At 41.9% G+C, this 20,952-nt stretch overlaps 1 protein-coding gene across 4 annotated transcripts in view; it reads right to left on the minus strand.

Annotated features, from left to right (window-relative positions):
• STON2 (stonin 2) overlaps window positions 1–20,952 on the minus strand; it is a 145,415-nt gene that overhangs the window by 34,984 nt on the left and 89,479 nt on the right. For 3 of the 4 annotated variants that reach the window (XM_042943981.1, XM_042943980.1, XM_042943983.1), the window contains one exon: window positions 17,709–17,879. The exons of the other annotated variant lie outside the window; for it this stretch is intronic. In XM_042943981.1, coding sequence (XP_042799915.1) covers window positions 17,709–17,879 — 171 coding nt within the window. The remainder of the gene's footprint in view (window positions 1–17,708; window positions 17,880–20,952) is intronic. 4 annotated transcript variants of the gene reach the window in all.

Below are 20,952 nucleotides of genomic sequence, written 5' to 3' on the forward strand. Positions count from 1 at the left end.
AACTCAGAAGAACTGTTTCAAATAAAGCATCAATGCAGATATCTTCAAAAAAATAAAAAAATAAATACAATTCAATGGGTTTTTACAAAGTAAAGACACCTAGATAACTCACACCCAGATCAAGAGACAGAACATGGTCTGCACCCCAGAAGGCCCCTTAGTGCCCCATTCTAGACACTAACTGCACCCTCCCAGGGTGTCCACTAACCTGCCTCTTCACACCATATATTCATTTACTTACTGTTGAATTTTATATAAATGACATCATATAGTATGTCCTCTGTATATCCGTGAAATTCATCCACTTTGTTGCATATGGTGTGTTACTTTGCATTTCTATATTGTATTTTCTATATTGAAGTGTGTGGGTGTGACATGATTTATCCATTCTGGCTGATGGACAGTTGATAGATTCCAAACTTAATTAACTGTAGCCAATGCTTCTGTGAATATTTTTATACATGCTTTTTGGCACATACATGCGTGGGTTTTTCTTGGGTACCTAACCAGGTATGGAATTGATATGACATTGGGTATGCAAAGTGATCATACCCACTTACACTCCCATCTGCAGCGACTGAGAGTTCTTTTTGCTCTAAATCCTTGTCAACACTTGATATTGTCTAGTTTTTCATTTTAGCTATAATGGTAGGTGCGTGATGGTAGGTACTGTGGCTTTAATTGGGCTTTCGCTGATGCCTACTGAAGTTGTGCATGTACTGGTCATTTGGATATCCTCTTCTGCAAGTACCTTTTCAAGGCTTTTTTTCCATTGGGTGGTCTGCTGCTTTATAGAAGTTGATGTGTAGAAGTTCCTTATACATTCTGGATAGGAGTTCTCAGTCAGGTATGTATGTATTGCAAGTATCTTCTCTCGTGATGTAGCTTGCTTTTAACTCTCTCACCTACTGATAAACAGTTGTAACTTTAATGTAGTCTAGTTGATCAATTTTTTCCTTTACAGTTAGTACTTTCTGAGTCTTGTTTAAAATGTGCTTTTTAGGGGCTGCTTTATTAGAGACTGACTGGTGGGGCTGCCGGGCAAGGTCCCCAGTCTCCCTGAAGCCACATGTGCTAAGCTAAGCCACTGCAAAGCACTTTCTCTGGAATTTTACTCTTTAGGAAAATAAAAATGAAACTGAAAATGGCTGTTATTCATTCATCAAGATGACAACACTGGAAGAAGCCACCTGCAAGTCCTCACTAGAGACCCAAATTCTGTTCTACCCCCGCTCTTCCTGAGTATGGCTTTTCAGCTTGATTTCTCAGTTTTTCCTTCAATTCTGTGAGCACACCTTTCCCCTCACCCCTCCATGTCCTTCCAATAAACTCTCCTTTAAAAAAAATTTCTGGGACACCTGGGTGGCTTGGTGGGTTAAGCATCCAACTCTTGATTTCGGCTCACATCACAATCTCACAGTTTGTGAGACTGAGCCCTGCGTTGGGCTCTGTACTGACAACACAGAGCCTGCTTGGGAGTCTCTCTCTCCCTCTCTCTCAAAATAAATAAATAAACTTAAAAAATACTTTAAAAAACTTAACAATTTCTAGTTAGCCAGAGTCTATTTACTGTTGCTTACAATCAAAGAATTCTACTGATTCCTTCTTTCATTCTCTCTATATTGACATTACCTATTCATGTGGCACTAACCACAAAAGTATAGCTTGATCAGTTACACTGTGCAAATAAGAAATTTCATCTTCTTGAAACTCAGTCCTCAATTCTTTCATGACCACAGTGTGATTTTTCTTTTCTTTTTATGTTTACTTATTTACTTTGAGAGGGAGAGAGAGAGAACAGGTGGGGGAGGAGCAGAGAGAGGGACAGAGAGAACCTCTGTGCTGTCAGCGCAGAGCCTGACACGGGGCTCAATCCCATGAACCATGAGATCATAACCTCAGCTGATATCAATATCAAGAGTTGGATGCCCAACCAACTGAGCCACCCAGGTACCCCAGTGCAGTACCACTTTCAAAAACTATGAGCTTTCTGACATCCCAGAGATGGTTCTGCTGTGACACTTACATCAGGAAAAACAATGGCAGTTTCAACTCATTGGCTCCTAGAGAAATGAAGAAGGGGAAATCTAGCTAAATCTGGACATTCTCAAAAAAAAAAACCCCAGACAATAAAAAGGTATAACTGAGAGAGCATTAACTACCTTCAACAAAGTATCAGGCAAAGATTGTTCTGCAGCTGTGCCTAAGTCTAATTACTATCTTTTCTTCACTGATAGCTATAATAATGAGCATTGATAATATAAGTAGAAGAGCAAACAATACTTTGTAGAATATTATTTAAATGAGCACTTCTAAAAATCAAATTATCCTAAGTAGGAAGCATGGGGGAAGGGGGTGGCAATCTGCAGAAGCACTGTTATAACTGGAAGAGTGTTTGGGGAACCAGCTCAATAATCATGCACCCGGACCCTTTATGTTTCACAAAATCAGACCACAGGTCAACATGAACAAGAGAGATTTTTTTAAAAGCAAAGAAATTATATCTCCAAATGAGTCTAAGCTGGCAAGTCATACATATATTGCACTGATGCAGTTGTAACATTAGGCGTTTCTGGATTACATCTTTTTGAGATGTAATGTGTTTTTAGAAACTATGGTGTTTTTTTCAGCATGACCTTAGTGGTGGCAAATCTCTATTCCTGGACATTGACTGGATTGGATTCTCAAAAACAATCAAAACCCAGAGTCAAAGCTAGTGAGTAAATTTCTATAAATATATTTCCTTTTTTAAAAAATGGGGACAAACACATTGGGATGCCTGGTCGCTCAGTTCCTTGTATATCAGACTCTTGATTTTGGCCCAGGTCATGATCCCAGAGTTGTGGAACATAGCCTCGCATTGGGCACCATGCTGAGCATGGAGTCTGTTTGAGATTCTCTCTCTCTCTCTCTCTCTCTCTCTCTGTCCCTCTCCCCCGCTTGTACTCGAAAATTAAAAAGAAAAAATTAATGAATTAAAAAAAATGGTAACACAACACAGTGTAGGCTTTGGAGTTAGAGAAATCTGTATTATTATTTTTAAATTTTTTAGTGCTTTATTTTTATTTTTGAGTGAGAGACAGCACGAGCAGAGGAGGAGAGGAGAGAGAGAGAGAGGGAGACAGAGAATCCGAAGTAGGCTTCAGGTTCTGAGCCGTTAGCACAGAGCCCGATGTGGGGCTTGAACCTGTGAACCACAAGATCATGACCTGAGCCCAAGTCAGACGCCTAACTGACTGAGCCACCCAGGGTCCCCAAGAAATCTCTATTCTGACACTTGCTGGTATATGATCTTGAACACAAGACAGCCTACTTGAGTCTCAATATCCTTATATGTCAGAAGGGACTAACAGTCTGATGGGTGTAGTTGGTAAATGAGATAATGTATATGAAGCTATTATATCTTTAGCTTTTATTATTGTGACTAAGGAAGGAGAAGGCTTTTGTCTGTTGAGTGTAAACAGGTTCTGAAACAACTTGCCACAAAACAGTTTACAAATTTTAGCCATCACCATTAGTGAGTGACACAACTTGCACTGTCTCTGGATTTATGCAATCCAGCACAGACCCAGAAATTATTTCTAAAAGGACCCTAAGAACAAAATACAATGACAGAGTCCAAGTACTAAAGCTGGAGCATTTATTCACAGGTGTGCCTCTTGGTGTCAGAGGAGGCCTAGATGCTCATGTTCTAATTCTGACCCATCCCTAGCAATGCCCATGATGAGGCCCATGCAGAGACGGTAGCTTTTGGTGCAGGGGGAAATGAAAGAACTGATGGAGGAAGGAGAAGTTCTCAAGGGAAACCGGATTCACTCAGAGGACATCTTTAACCCACAGACATATACACTAAGGCACTGCAGGAGGATCAGGGTCAGGATGGCTGCTTTAATAAGCTGCATCTTCAAAAATCAGAAGGGCTGTTTTCTACGGTGGTACGCTGGTAGAAGAATACGCTGGTCTTCTGATGGTCAAGCTTCATTTGTTTCAGCAACTGAATTAACAATCTTTCCTTGGTGTTTGTCTAAAACTTTACTCTGCTCTCCTTCTCTGGGAGCAAAAATAGGTCATCAAATACCCCACAAAATCTGGTTACCTTGACCCCTGAGTCTTAGTGTCCTTGTCAATAAAATGAGGAAAATCACACCCATTTCACAGTACTATGCAAATTAAATGTGATCTCATAAAAGCATCATTATAGTGTCTGACACATAGTAGTTGCTTGATGAATAAGTTATTACTGGCTTGAAACAAAGAAGGAAATGCAAAATGTTGCATCTGAACTACTAAGAAGATAATTTATAGATTGAGAGAAAAACTTAGTCTAGTCTGGATAATTCTACAATTTGCTGAATCTTGGTTTTGAACGATTGCTATTATATCTTGAATGTATATTTTCTCCAGATACTTTCTCTATACTTCCTTGTTTATCTACATATATCTTACACTTTTGCTTTATTAAAAGAATTAAAAGCCACTTAACCAATTATCCTTGAGAAAATCTACTCATGAATATCCAGGTCTTGTGCTCCACAGGTCTGACATTTTCTTTGAATTACAGAGCTAGAGGATGAGATTCCACAGAGGATGGATATTCACTAGATGATGAAATATTCCTTCAATCAATCCCCTGGACCATGTGTGGAGTACAGGGGGTCTGTTTCTGTTGTGATCACGACTGTATATCTAACAGCACAGAGTTAGTGGAGGAGTTCTTTTTCAGAGGGGAAAAACAGGAACTGTTCATTCTGTCATCACTGCCTCTTTCACATAATAGATGTGTATGTCCTGTAGCGAGTCAGGGATAATGTGCCAAAGACAGGAAGAGACTGGGTCAAAGGTGTCATTATCTCGTTTGAGACTTCTCCACACAGATGACCACCTTCACGCTTCAAAAACAATGGCTCTCCAATTGTTTTATGGCGATGGTCACTTTGGAAGAGCAATAAACCAAAAGACCAAACACAGGGGACCCTGAATTAGGGCTGGAAGACCTGTCCTTCTGCCACTCAGGGAATTCATTTAATACCCTTGGGCCTCAACTTCCACATCTGTAAAGTGAGCAGGGTGAATTAAATAACACTGAATTTGTCTCGTGTTTAAAACTGTATAATTTATACCCATTCTTCTACTTTTTTATTGTGAAAGACACCAATGGAAACCACCCCACTCTCACCAGAATGAATGAAGAATAAAATATGGCTTTGATCATAAAAATGAAAGAAATGATAAAATATGAATTCAAGTTAAATATATACACAGTGCTGGGGTACCTGGGTGGCATCTTAACCTGTCCGTTAAGCATCTGACTTTGGCTCAGGTCATGATCTCACAGCATGTGAGTTTGAGCCCTGCATGGGACTGTCTGCTGTCAGCACAGAGCCCACTTTGGATCCTCTGTCCCCGCCCCCTCCCCACCCCTCCCCTGCTGGTGTGCGCTCTCTCTCAAAAATAAAATAAAACATATACATATATATATATACACACACACACATATAGACACACCTAGACACACATACTGCCATCCTGCAGTCATTATCAGAGAGCTGCCTGCCCCTTGTGTGATGAGCCTGCTCTTTGTCACCATCTATGGTAATGACAGAACACTATCTGTGAATCCTCAAAATGGCTCATTTAATTCCAACTTATGAACTGTCAAGACTAACCAGGGCTGCAGACAGATGCGATGCCTCCTCCCCACTAACTGTGGTCAACATGTAAGCTGTAGGCAGCATCAGGAACAAGTGGTGGAGGTTAAGTCACATTGAACTGGGAAGCAAAAGTGGCAGCCAAATTGCTGAATACACAGGTGTTCTGCATGAGCTGATCATGGCTAACATCTGTTGAGTATTTATTCCAGGGCTTATAGGCATGTGCTTTATATACATTACCTAATGTTTACCACCTGTACTTTGTGGGTCAGGAGGCTAGGGCTACAGAAGCTTAGGGTCCCAGCTCTGCTACTCAGCTATAATGTAATGGCCACTCTTTCACAGAGGGGCTGAACCGGGGACCTCCTGTTTCCTTTCTCCTGTGCCTTCTTTCCAGGTCCAGTGATTCATATTCCTTCCTCTCATTCCTGAGAGATTGGGTAGCTCAGAAAGTTTGACACTTGACTTGCTCTTTGACTTTTAAACAGTGTTTTCCTCTAGGTGCCAAACTGTTCCATGACTACTCCTGTCTTCCTTGATCAAATCAACTGGTACCAGTGGTAACCCTAGGGCGCTTGCTATGTTAGACATTAGTTGGTGTGGTCAGTTTGAGCTAGGATTTGAGCGTTTACAGCAAGACATGTTGTAGACTTGCAGAATAGGTAAAAGTGGGTCAGGAACTTAGATTACCACTTCCTAGAAGACAGAGCTGAATGCACATTCCTTTTTGCACTGCACTCAGTTTTGCATCCAGCCATCAACAGGTAAAGAATCGGTATGATATACCAGAAAGAGCAATGGAATAGGAGGGAGTAGAAGAACATGGGCACAGGTCTCCATCACCCCCATTCCTGCCCAGCTACTGCTCCCCTCTCTTCTGCCCACACTGGAATAAACCCTGATATTGAGAACTACCAAACGTCAAGGGGTGTTTCCAACTCAGGAGGAGGAAAGAAGAAAAAAGGCTGAAATCTCATCATCATATTAAAAATGGCAACAAGTTTTCAACATACACTATATGCCAGACACTGTGCAAAAAAATTTTCTTAGATGATCTTATTTCCTTCCCAGAAGGCTCCAATGAGAGAGACATTATTATTAACTCCATATAAAGACAAAGGCTTTGCCACTGGAAACAAAGGGATTTAAAGAATTGTGTGAAAGTGCTAGAAAAGGGCAAATTCCTAGGAAACCAAGAGACCGCCTGGAGCTGACCTGCTCTGAAACTACCTCGAAGGGGATATCAAATAGAAAGGCAACACATTCCACATATTATCTTTGTTGAGCATAGTTTTGTAAATGAAGGAGGGGCCAGTTAATAGTGCCTCGTGAGACACATGAGCCTGATGGCCCGGCTGTTTGTCAACTCAACACAGTTACGTCCTGGTCTTTGGCCAACATGGCATACCGTACTATCTCTGCCCAAGTAAGTGAACAAGCAGAGTGGACATACGTGTGCATGTGCGCGCGCGCGCGCGCGTGTGTGTGTGTGTGTGTGTGTGTGTGTGTGTGTGTGTGTGTAGGATGTATGCAGCGTAGGCACAAAGCCCACAGGCACACCTTGCATTCTTGGCTAAAATTCCTTCCTCCCCACAAAGAAGAGAGATTATGTGACTGTTTTAGTCATTCTTCTCTTCCTGGAATGGCTTTGGGAGGCCTGTAGTCTGGCTGGGGTTTAACCCCCCGGTGGACCAAGCCTAAAGGCCGGCGACTGACACCCTCTGGGCCTGTGGGTTTGGGTGAGAAAGAGAAGCAGGAACAAGTGTGCAGGCAAAGGCTGTCCTCTGCCGGGAAAGCTGAACTCTCTAAAGAGAGTCAGAAGAGACACTACACCTCTCTCAGCTATCCATACTCTCTATACCTGTTCTCAAGATAAATTGAAGTTATTTGGCTTTTTGAAGCTAGAGATTTCATGCTTTCTACAGAAGCTTAATCAGTATAACTTCCCTAAGTCACTCTCCTCCAAACTCAGTGAGACCAAAAGGAGTTAGTTGTATTTTCTAATTTAATCAACTCCCCCCTCTTCCTCCTGTACCTGGTTGATGAATTCTCGCTTTTCCCTCCTGGCAGCATCTGGTCTAGGCTTGCTGTTCAAATGTGCAATGCCAGCTCTGGTTTCATAATGCGAAGGCCTGTATTGATCCTAACTGTACTGGTTTACAGGAACCTGCCAATCCTCTGGAAAATTGGTATCTTCCTGGTTTTTAAAGCAAAGAGATTTCTGGAGTCCCGTCAAGTCTTTGTGTGCTTATAATCACCTTTTGATTGTAAACTCTTTGTGTTTCCATTACTCAACACTTCAGGTAAGAATTCTGTTTAAGAAACATGTCCTTGCTTGTAAAACCTGTCAGTCACATAAGGACACTTACAGGCAAATTAATTAAAAAGATAGAACCACATGATTTCAAAACTCTTCTTGCTGTCTCCTCCTCCTCCTCTCTCCCTCCCTCCCTCTCTCTCTTTTTTTTTCTTTTTCATCCACTGCTTTTATTCTCTATACTGTCTTCTAATAACCTCCTTCAGGACCTTGCTTCAGTTCATGGATTTTGTCACAAAAGACTAACCAGTCCCATCAAGGAAAATGAAAATCTATCTAATGATCAGATCAATGACAAGAGCCCTGGGTTTTTTGTCAATTTCTTACAGCATATTCTGGATATGGGTTGAGATGGTAGGGAAGAGAAACAGGACAAGTAAATCTGAAGAACCTGAAGGGCACAGACTGTGATGTGATCATCTTTGCACCCTCCAGACAGCCAAATGCAGCACTGTCAGTCTAAAACAAATGTTTACTGAGTGACTCCTATGCAGAATCAATGGTGAACAAAACAGATTGGGTGTTTGCCTCCCAAAGACCTTAGCCTCATTATGAGAGAGAAAATTGACTTAAAAAAAAATGGGGTGCCCGGATGGCTCAGTCAGCTAAGTGTCCGACTCTTGATTTCGGCTCAGATCATGATTTCACGGTTTTGTGAGTTTAAGCCTCGCATCGGGCTCCACACTGACAGTGTGGAGCCTGTTTGGGATTCTCTGTCTCCCTCCCTCTTTGCCCCTCCCCAGCTCACTCTGTCTCTGTCTCTCTCAAAATAAATAAACTTAAAAAAAAAGATAATTACAAACTATACTAAGTGTGATGAAATAAAGGAACACACTTAGCAGGGAGCATATGCCTGGAGCCCTGCTCTAGCCTGGGGGGTCAGGAAAGTCTTCCCTGAGGAATCTTTGACACTGAAGTGTAGACCTAAAGTATGAGGAGTTAAAGGAGCTGCAAATTACAAGACCTTCAAGAAAGCAAAGGCATTTTCTACTTTTCCAACAACCGGAGTTCCAGTTTTTGTGTGTGTATGAGAGACGTGAATGAAATGTTAGCAATGTCATCCACATCTCTCATTCTATATGCAGTGGAATTAAAATCCCCACTTGAGCTGCCCAAGGCCACTCAGGCTAGGACTAGACCCCCCAGGGGCTGCTGGCTCCCAGCCCAGAGCCCACTGGACCACACCGCAGTCTTAAAACTGGGAGTTTCAGTGGCCACACCAGACTTAAAAAGCAGTGCTGAGGGAACTCTGAGACATACAGACCAAGGGCTTATCCCATATTCAAATGGTATGTAGTGGGTCAGGGATAAAAGTTTAAATTTTTTTTTTTTACATTTCTTTATGAGAGACAATGAGAGAGCACAAGTGGGGAAGGGGCAGAGAGAGAATGAGACACAGAATCGGAAGCAGGCTCCAGGTTCTGAGCTTTCAGCACAGAGCCCGATGTGAGCTCGAACCCACAAACCGTGAGATCATGACCTGAGCCAAAGTCGGACTCCCAACCCAAATGAGCCACCCAGGCGCCATAAAAGTTTTTAAAATGGAACTTTTAAGAACTCAGTGCTGCTTCTAAAGAATGGCTGGAGACGTTCAGATATTTCTGACCAAAATGTTTCATAAACCAGAAACAAAGAGTGAACCAGGCAGATTTCTCCATCTGCGTGCAAAGTGAAAACATTACTGTGGTGATGTGATTAATCAATTCAAAGTGGTATTTAAGGTCTGCTGACTTCACCCATTAGTCCAACAAGAACTACAATTAGCCCTAAACTCTAATCTTAACCCACCTGAGAAGCAGCCCCGAGTAAACAGGCAGGGCATTTTTTAAATGCCAGTGACAGACACCTCCTGGGAAGTTAATACCACCTAAGTGACTTTCCTCAGCAGCTTCCCCATTTTCGTTCCTCTCTTTGCAACACTGCTACAGCAAGTAAAGACTAACACCTCCATTTCTGTCTCAGTTAACTTGTCCTTCCTTCTCAACAAAGATACAGAGTTGATTAGAAGGACTGGTAAATACAGAGGGAAAGACCTACATTCTGGTCCACTCTGGCATCTCCAAACTTAGAAGTGAACACACCACGGGCAATAATCCAAGAGCTTCACTACCACCTATTTGTCAAGCAAAGACAGTAAGAGAAAGGTTCCCAAAAGAGAGAGAGAGAGAGAGAGAGAGAGAGAGAGAGAGAGAGAGAGAAACGTTTCCAAAAGCTGCCAGGAGACATCTCTCAGAAGACAGGTCTCATTAAGAAGGCAGAGAAAGATACTATAGACTACCTCTAAACCTCAAATCCTTCTCCACTTCACATCTCTTCAGGGGACAAAAGATTGGAAATGTCCCTCCAATCAAAACAAGATCTCTCTCAGCCTTTCCATGATTCTTAGCCCCTGCTTTGTGTTGGCTTCTTTGTGTCTGCAAAGAAGCTGCTTCATTGAAACATCATAGAAAACACACACACACACACACAGTTGTCCCTCAGACAATGAGGTCGCCTGCATACAGGCATTTCCAATGTAGGCAGGAGACAAAGCCTGCAGAATTCTCAACCTGTTGCTATAGTAGCAGAAAGAATGTGATTCAGGCAGCTCTGCTGAGATCCATATCCAAATCCCTCCAGCTCCCAAAGAGAACATTAACCCTTCACTACCCCTTCTTGGGGGCAGAATCACCTGGGAAGAATCCTAAATTTGTCCTAGGCACTAGATATCATACTCTCAGCATCCACTCACTCATGCATTCACTTAGTACCTAATTAGATTCTCTTATGTTGGATCCAAGGTTTTTGGTGGTAAACAATGCAGATATGGCCCTTGAGACTGAGTAAGAGGAGGTGTAGGATATTAAATTATTGCTCAAATAACAATATATTATGCAGCATTAGCGTTATATGGGAGACACAAGAGGTTTCCAGCAAAATCATCACCAGAATGGAAACAACCTATCCAAGAAAACCAGCTTATACAGTAATGGTAGCAGACTCCATATATTCAGAGCCATTGCAATTACTTGATTGTTTGCATGTGCTAATTTGACAAGACTACCCCTAGAAATGCCTGTTCCAATCATATCATGGCTCCTACGAAGCATTAGTTTAAGTGAGTTGTTTAATCAAATCAGCTTTCCACATAAAATAGAGCATTGTTTGTTAGAGAACCACTGCAAGCAATTGCTGAACAGTCACTAGGCAACAGAAATGGCAGGTGAGGGCTCAGAAAATACATGAAGTAAGTACAGTCACAGGGACCCTGGGAGGACTTCTATCTAAACAGTCCCCGCCCCAATTTATTTCTGTGATCAAAACAGTAACAAAGAAACCTTAGGAAATAGAATTTAGAAATGACCTATAATCCAGCTTATTTTCCTTAACATTATAATACAGAAATCTTATATTATTGAATACCTTCCTGCTAGAATTCTTTATTTCCCATGGAGCATAAATACTAGGAGGGAGGGGCTTCTTAGGAAGAGAAACCCATTAGGTAATCGTAGCCTCATCTGCTTTTTGTGAAACAAGGCAGCATCGATAAGACTGCCAAGAAAAAGCTGAAAAACCAAGAGGACAGGTTTCTAATCTCAGATGGCCAGTAGATGTGGCTTCATGGAAGTTACATAATCTTTTGTATCTCAGTTTCCTCGGAAGTAAATTTAATACACTATGCAGATCCAAAAGCACAGAATGGTCAATAGCAATGCCTATAAACCTGTGGCCTGAAATAAAGTACAGTTGACCCCTGAACAACCCGGGAGTTGGGGAAACGGACACCCCACACAGTTGAAAAATCCACATGTAACTTTTGACTCCCCAAAACCTAACCACTAATAGCCTACGGTTGACCAGAAGCGTTACTGATAAGATTAACCGTCAATTAACATATTTTGTATATATTTTATACGCTGTATTCTTAATACTGTAAGCTAGAAGAAAGCAAATGTTATTAAGAAAATCATAAAGAAGAGAAAAATACATTTACATTACTGTAAAAATCCATGTATATATGGACTTGTGCAGTTCAAACCCACGTTGTTCAACATCAACTGTACTCCATTGTTATTCTTAGTAACACCGTAAAACATAGTTTCTGTTGTGGAGAGTATCTGAGAAGCTCAATCATATTTCGGAACATGGGTTTCCTATCTCGACCAGAGGCACAGGACTATAGATCTTTCATTAAGCAATCCAGAAAGAGACAGGCAATCAAAAAGTATATTCACGAAAATCTCTTTTAACCACTGCAACATTGGGCTAGTATTTGGGAAAAGGTTCCAAATGATCTGACTAGATGGAAACTCATTTCTTTTTGCCTTGGAAAGAAGTGATGGTAGCAAAGGGATGTGATGTGACCTAACACAATGACTTCACCCCAAATCATGCCCTTCCTGGAAGTGGCCAGTGAATAACCGAACTCATGATCCCTTTACACTTCGGGGAATGGGGTGAGAATAGAAATGGAGGCATTCTAGTGCCATCTTTCTTATCTATCAAGTTTGAGGTAATTATAGGAATTTTTTTCCCTTTAACACTCCATTGCAGATCATAGCAGCAAAGACACTTACTTCTACACTTTCTGGAACCCAGTTTTGACTTCACCAGCTTTTCAAAGAAGGAAAAAATATAAATCCCCCACATGTCCTTCCCCCATCATGGGAGTTTACTTTAATGACCTTAATTCTTTACTTCTCTCTGTACCCATGCCCTCTGCCACGTGACTTTGCGGTTTCTCTCTGCAAATTTGTATTTCCCTAGCTTTTGACAGTAGATTTGGCCATATGACCTGCTTTGTCCACCAGGATGTTAACAGTCAATGGCATAACCCAGAAGCTTGAAATGAGCTATAGCTCATTGTGGCTTCTTCTCTTCTATGTCTGCTATCATTGTGAGAAGAACGTGCCCGAACAGTTGATCTGAGAGAAAAATTGAGGGACATGTAAAACAAAGCCACCCCCAATGAAGCTAAGTCAAGATCAGTTGATTCTTCCCACCCTAACCTGCAGACATAGGGGTTAATAAAAATATATTGTTGTGGGGCACCCAGGTATCTCATTCGGTTAAGGGTCCTACTCTTGGTTTTGGTTCAGGTCATGATCTTATGGTTCCTGGGATTGAGCCCCAGGTAGGGTTCTGTGCTGATAGTGCTGAGCCTGCTTGGGACTCTTTCTCCCTGTCTCTCTGCCCCTCCCTCCCCCCCATGAACTCATGCCTATTCTCTCTCTCTCTCAAAAATAAATAAATGAACTTTTTAAAAAAAGCGTATTGTTGTGTGCTAGTGAGATTTTGTGGTTGTTTGTAATGTAACATTATTGTAGCAACAACTGATACACCCATCACAGCAAAAATTCACCTGTAGTTTAAGGGCTAAAACATTGTTTGCCTTGTCTTCTTAATAAGTAACAAGTAAGGGCCCTATTACATCCCAATGCCAAAGACTTATTCAGGAAATCTATACAATGTTCTAAATCTCGTGGGATACAATAGTAAAAGTGTATAATTGCAGCCATCAATCTGCACCTGTGAACTTTTCTCATCCAGGATCATGTCAATGTGATTGCTCAAAGGTGACTATAAACTTTTCTTATGTGGCTTGAGATACAGTAAAACCTTGATTTGCAAGCAAAACTCATTCCAGAAACATGCTTATAATCCAAAGCACTTGTCTATCAAAGCGAATTCTGAGAATTGCCTCAGTTGTGATCATGTGACATTCAGCATCACGTACTACTCATATTGCCAGACATTGCTCGTTTATCAAATTAAAATGTAATTAGAAGTGTTGCTCGTCTTGCGGAACACTCACAAAACAAGTTACTTGTGATCCAAGGTTGTACATATATCAAATCAGTAAAGAACTCTGAACCACTGGAGTGTTGTTTGTCCAAGTACAGAGGAACTGGAATCACTGCATCTTTCAGTAATGTAAGGGACTAACAAGACCATTGGCTTATTGGTTTTCAATCCTAGCCAATCACCAGAGCTTTCTAAATTACAGATTCCTAGTCCCCATCTATAGATATTTAGTTGAATAATCTGACATAGGTGTATGTGTTGTTAAAAAGTTCTCAAAGTAATGTTGATGATCACAAGAATTGGAAATGTCCCCCATCTAACAGAGTTCCTTCATGGATTGAATTTCTCATGCTGAGTTGCACCAAGCATTTGTGGTGATGTTAGCAGACCAAGAAGTGAACACAGGAGCAGTATCTCCAGGTGACCACACGAATTCGTTCGTTATTATTAGCATAACAAACCATTCCAAGGTTCAGTAGCTGAAACAATATGCACTACTTATTGCTCCTGAGTCTTCGGACCCATTGGTGTGACCTCTCCTGGGCCCACTCACATGTCAGGTCAGCTGGCTGGTCCAGGATTTCCTCCTCACATATCTGCTCAAGACCACCATCAGCTGGGGATACAAGGGTCTCTGGGCCACAGCAAGTGGGTCCAGGAGTGTCCATATGGTGACCGGGCTAGATTCTAGGTGAGCAAGTAGAAGTGTGAGAGGCCGCTTAAGCCCTATGCTGGGGATACACATTCACCCTTCTACTTCTGCACATTCTATTGGTCAGAGTAAGTTACAAGGCCAAGCCCACATTCAGGGGCTGGGTAATTAGACCCTACCTCTTGACAAGAGGAGCTACAAAGTCATATCACAAGAGATTAGCTTCAAAGTCTATTATACAACCAAAGGGAGAAAAAGGTTGCCTTAAGTCAAATATGATTTCTCAGTGCGGGCCGAGGTTTTCACCCTAACCTCAAAAAAAGTTATACAATCATTAGGGTGAAGTTTCATCTGATACTCCTCATTTCTGCCTGCATTCCTGCCTGCATTCACACACCTTACTTACTCCTCAAGACCTCGGTCTCATTCCTTTCAGCATTTTCATATTATCCTCTGAGGTTTTTAAAGATGATGTGGATGACATGCCATCCTTATGAGGACTTGTTCAGGGTGAGTCTTTCCATGATGTCTCTTCTTGGCTTAGGATGTGTCTACAGATGAAATGTGACCAAATGATCATAGGGCTACATCCTGCAAAGGACCCCACAGCATTAACCGAAGAGCACCAATGCCTAAGAAACATTACAGGAAAAAGATAACACACTAGACCAGAAAAGAGCCCTGAGGAGCAGGAAACTGGCACTCACTGAAGATTCCAGACCGAGGCTAATTATATTCTAGCCGCCAGCTGCTTCACTCCACTCCTACTTCACTCGCCGGTGTTTGATCACTTAGGAAGCGCACTAAAAGGGCGGTGACTGGATCAACAACCATGCCCCTGACCCAGGCCCTAAGATGTATGCAGCCTGGGGGTATGTAGCAGCCACTTATTACAGCATCCCTACAATAAAGGTGTTGCTTTCTGTTTTTTTAGAAAAACCACCACGACCTTTGGAAGTCTCTAAACACCTCCTTGTGAGGTTTCGGACAGCAGGGGGTGGTAGGGAAAAGAATTCCAGCAACCAGGAAACACAGGATGGCAGAGAAGTGGCCAGGGCTGGGTAGTAGTGCGTGGAGGCTCTTTGGAAGGGATGTGGATACAAAGAATGGAAGGAGAAAGCATGTGCTGCTCACACGCAAGGTTGTCTTAAGTGCATATTTGGTCCCCAAGCATGTGGCCAGTCCTCAATCTGCTTGCTATGACTGCTCAAAAGACTAAGCAACAGGATTGGATGAAAAACACAATGAAATGAAAAGAAATGCTAAACTCACCAGAAAGATGCCTCAGAAAAGCCAAATCCAAGAAGGTATTGCGTTTAATTTAGTTTGAGGAAAAAAACTCCATGAAGTTTTGAAAATGTGTGGACAGGCCATCAATAGGAGGAAATGTTGCCGCACCCCTCCAAACTGTCTTCCACTCCCGAGCACTTGATCGGGGAGTGAGGCAGGTATGGTAGGACTGGTGAAGTTTTAGACCTGAACATGTAGGAACCAAACCGCAGACACTCGTGAAGGCTAGAAGCGCTACCAAGCGCGGTCAACTCTGCGGGTGGCTTGGAGTGGCATCCGTCTGTTTCTCAATCACAACTCAATAGAGTCGAAAATATAAACTTCACATCCCAGGTAAAATTACCATAATCGTGCCCACCCTCACTAGGCAAAAAAAAAAAAAAAAAACAACAACAAAGTAAGTGACATTCTTGGATGGTCTTTTAATGAGCTGGCTGATTGGGCTGCAGTCAGACTATGCTTTTGATTAATTAGCCAAGAGGAAAGCAAGGCTATAAGAAAACAAACTACTCGTATGATCACCACAGGAACCTTGATAATGATAATGATGACGAATTACTCATTTCTTGTCAACAAAAGATAAAATGTATCGTCCTGAAACTCAGAAGAAGGGTATGCAATCTAAGAAGGGGATTTTCACCCTGCCTGTGCCCCTCCCCACTTACACACACATGCACACACAACTTCATACCCTTCTTGGTACAGTACTTTTTAGGGCTACTGTTTACCGCTGCTCTGAAAACCTACCTATGTGATGTACAGGTTGCTCCTTATAGAGAATCCTTAAGTTGCCTGCACAGTGGTGCCAAGAATGAACCTGTACTACATTTGCAGGGACACATGGGCACAGGCCAAACTTCCACATGTGTCATGGGAGTGCCTCAGCTTTGGGCAGTTTCTACTGCAGTTTCTAAACCATTCTCTTACAAAACCCCCTTAGCTCAGATGTAACCACAATACAATTCCTCAAGGCTAAAGGAATGGGGCCGTCTCAAATATACTATAGTGGTGTAGTTTCAAATTCACATTACACTTCTAGCTTTATCTTTCCTACAACCTTTTTCCTGAAATCTCCCCAGGTAGTAAAGTTTGGGCTAGGCCAGGAACCAGAGGCAGCAGTTTCATTCTTTCCCATGCCAGTGCAATCAATGGCTTGTGTTTAGAATAAATATTTGAAACTCAGAAGCCTGCTAACAATGCAGCACTTGATTACTCTGAATTACTCTCACCCACAGCAATTGAGGGAGAAGTTGTTGGCACCAGCCCCACGCAAAAAAAAAAAAAAAAAAAAAACCTGCTTCCCAGCCTCCTCCGTTTGCCTTCCAACCCTCCCCTCAAAGAAGTCTCAACACACTACACAAAGATCTCAGTTTTCTCCCTTAAATACCACATGAATCCCACATTGAACATCTGACTTTCTTCTTCCCACAGCAGCACAGATTTACTGCAATACTTTCATGTTCATATATATTTAATTAGACCAACTTATCTTGTAACTCTCTTATTCACACCCCTCTGCCAGCATCCTTCATTCAACACTGAAATCTTTTAAAAAGGGTTTTCTGTTTGCTCATTTTAAGACAAAATGTCATCTTGGTCTGTTCTAAAGCTATAGTAACAAGCTACTTTTCAATTTAGTCAGAGGTGCCCATGTATTAAAATGGCCACAATCCTTAGCACTTTCCTTCCTTCAAAAGCTATCTGGTAAATGATATTCTTTGGGTTTCTTTTCTTTTCTTTTCTTTTTCTTTTTTTTTTTAGGAGGGCCAAAAGGGTAAACTGTACTAACCAGAAATAATTAGTATGTTAAGTTTTGTTTCAAGGCCAGACTAACAGGTTACAAGTTCTAATAAACCCTGCTGGGGGAAGACATTTCTTTGTCTTGGGACCACTGAGAGCAAACAAACAAAACATCTTTAATTCCATCAGAAACTCTCCCATCTAAATATAACTGAAAAGAAAAGCCAACACCAAAGCAAATGAACTAAGTGGTCCCGCTGCTGGCAGCCCTTACCATTGGGAGCAGAGGCCCCCTCCGGACCCCCGCAGGGGCTCTGGCTCCTCCTGGGGTGGGGTAAGGGTGGTGAGGGGTCCAGGACTTGGGTGCAGGTAGAGGTATGCTCCGTGCATGCTTGAACAGGACTCACCGCCGTCTGCCTGCCTGTCTGCCACTCCGTCCTCTCGTCTGGGTGGGAAGGGCCAAGATGAAAAAAAAAAAAAAAAAATGTGCAGGTTACTCACTGGCCTTCCCAGGCGGGCACACCCAGGAGGAGGAGAGGCCAAGCACAGACAGGGAGATTCTTCAGAGGCCATGCCTGAGATCTTGATTCTGATTCCTTTTGTTAATACTTCCTGAACTTTAAACCCAATCTGCACCAACATGGGTATTTTGGGGGAGGCCAATAACACTTGGGTAATTAGATTCCAAGAGCTTCATGCAAAGGTTACTTTGAAAAGGCAGTGCTTTAGTGCACGTACTTTTAAATTTAATCCTGAAATTTGTTTCCGCTGTGTTTGAGCATTAACACTAGACTAGGAAATGAGAGTAAGGGGGCAACCTTGGTGCAGGGGCCTGGAAATGCCTGGAGCAGGCAAACCTGGGTGTGATTAAGACAGTGAATTTCTCTATCTTTTAGGCACTAAATTTTAGAGAAACAGGATTCTCAACAGTCTCCTAAAGTCTGTGAACCTTGCCTTGTATAAGAGACACAGGCTTGAGATAAATAGGTATGCAGAAATCAAGATTTTAGAAATGGATTCCCACTGAAAATGCAAGACCTTGTTACCTGATAGCCTGACTTCTGATAAATCCTGAAATGAAGCCTTTCATAAATGGAGGGACCCTTCAGTAATTTGTCCTTTTATCAATAGAAGGAGATGGGGAGATAGAGCCAAGGGTGAGGAGGACGGAACTAACCCTATTAGTACCGACTGTGGACGAGGTACTTCTCTTAGCTAATCCTGAAAATGCCTTTCTGAGGGAAGTATTCTTCCTCTTTCACATGTGAGCACCCTGAGACTCTGAGGTTAGGTAGCCTGGCTAGAGCTCAGCCAGCTAGGGAATGGAAGACCCAGGATTTGGACCCAGGTTTGCTTGAATCTGAGACCCAGACTCATCCACCAGGTATGTCACCCACAGTTATGTCACCCACATTTCCTGGTATTCCACCAGGTATGTCCCCCACAATTCCTGAAGAAATAGTCACCTTTTCTCCTCTTGCAGTCCACCTAAGCCTAAGTTACCTTTTCTTAAATTTTTACATCAGTTCCAAAACTGATGTGCCGTGAAATACAATTCTGCAGGATATTAACAGGTGTAACAAAGGTTAAAAAGAATGTACTGTATAGGTTTCTGTATGGTAGCTTTTTACAATCTTTAGTATACTACCATATATGGTACACCTCCAAGCTCGAGACTTGGTGTGCCTCACGTCCTTTCCTGAAGCCTTTGTGAGCGGGAAAAGAGGATCTTTTGGGTTGGGGAAACACTGTTCTAGAGATGGGTCACTGTTGTACTTTTCTCCCCCTCTGCTACAATCTGAATGTTAGCTTCCTTCCAAAATTAACATGTGGCACCCTAATGCCCAAAGTGGTGTCAGGAGGTGGGGCCTTTGGGAGGTGATTACATAATAAGGGTGGAGCCCTCATGAAAGGGATTCCGAAGGGGTTTCCACACAGTCGCCTAGCCCCTTCCACCATGTGAGGACACAAGGAATCTTCCACCCACAAGAGGACCCCTGCCTGACCACGTTCCCACCCCAATCTCAGATTTCCGGCCTCCAGAACTGTGAGAAATAAATTTCTGTTGTTTACAAGCTACCCAGTCTGTGGTATCTTGTTACAGCAGCCCAAGTAGACCAGGAAATCTTTTTTTTTTTTTTAATTTATAAAAAAATTCATGACAAAAAAGTTCATGCTTACAGCATACAAGGGTATAAAGGAAAAAGTGAGGATCTACCTATTCTTTGTAACCACCAGTCCCACTCCCCAGAGGTAAGCATTCTTAGAAATTTCTTAGGAATCTGCTTTAGAAATTTTTATGCATATGAAGCACACATGAACACCCTTTTTAAGATATCACATTTGGGATTAAAGCATACCCACAATGCATTATTTGGCACTTAAAAAAATGTTAATGATAGAGTTGAGATTTTTCATATCAGCCTACAGAACTGCTACTGATAAATCAGAGAAAAGCAAAAGGAACATCTATAATATGGGATTACTGCTTTATAAAAGTGTCCCCTACCTGGGTCACAGTATACCTCAAGACTAGAAGTCACAATGCCCAGCCTCGCCTTCCGGTTCTGTGTAACCTCCACACTTGACACTCATGTATAAGATGGCAAGAACCTAAACCCTACCTCATATCACAGGTTGTCGTGAGGATCAGTAACAATGACGACAATGACATCCCAGCCACCATTTATTGAGCAGCTACTCTGTGCCAGGCATTTTTCTTAATGCCTTCTATGTATTAATTTAAGCCTTGCTCTCAACAACCCTGTGAAGTAGGTATTATTTTAGACCCATTTTACACATTGAAAGAGCCATCTCCCACTGCATACCCAGCACACAAGTGCACGATAAATGCTTGAAGTTGTATCAATTAAGTAAACATGATGTCAGCAACCTTGATCTTTGACACAATATACTCCTCACAGTGGCACTGTAAAGCAGATCCCATTTTTCCCTTAACAATGTTATAATTAAGGGTTCTGTTCCCAAACCTCACCTTGGCTTACTATAAATTCTAGACATAATAAAGTCTTGTAGAAACAGAGCTACAACAAATCTCATAATCATTCAAAACAGCGAAATGAGGTTCCATGGCTCAGAGCATTTGAGAGATTGGCTGCTACAACCCCTCCTCTTTCTTGATCAATGAAATCATATCCAGAAAATATGTGGGTCTTCTCTAAGACCTTGTTACACTGTCTCAGCATGAAACAATTTTTAATTGTGCATACATTTCAAACCCATGTGATTAAGGGACTCCAACATAATTCTATATGTATATACAAAATATACCGTATCACAAATCTGACACAACATTAACACACACGTTAGAACAAGCATCGGACATTTAATTAGAAGTAGTTTTCCCTGCCTCCTTAGAATTTTAAAGGTCATGTCAGGAATGGTATGACTGACTCAGTTCTCCTAGAAAGACTAGGAATAATGTGAATACCATCTTATTCTCTCAATATTTTCCTATAGAAGCCATAGGCCTTCAGAATTAGTCCACTGGGTACTTT

Source organism: Panthera leo, chromosome B3, assembly GCF_018350215.1.
Source record: "Panthera leo isolate Ple1 chromosome B3, P.leo_Ple1_pat1.1, whole genome shotgun sequence".
Classification (NCBI taxonomy): domain Eukaryota; kingdom Metazoa; phylum Chordata; class Mammalia; order Carnivora; family Felidae; genus Panthera; species Panthera leo.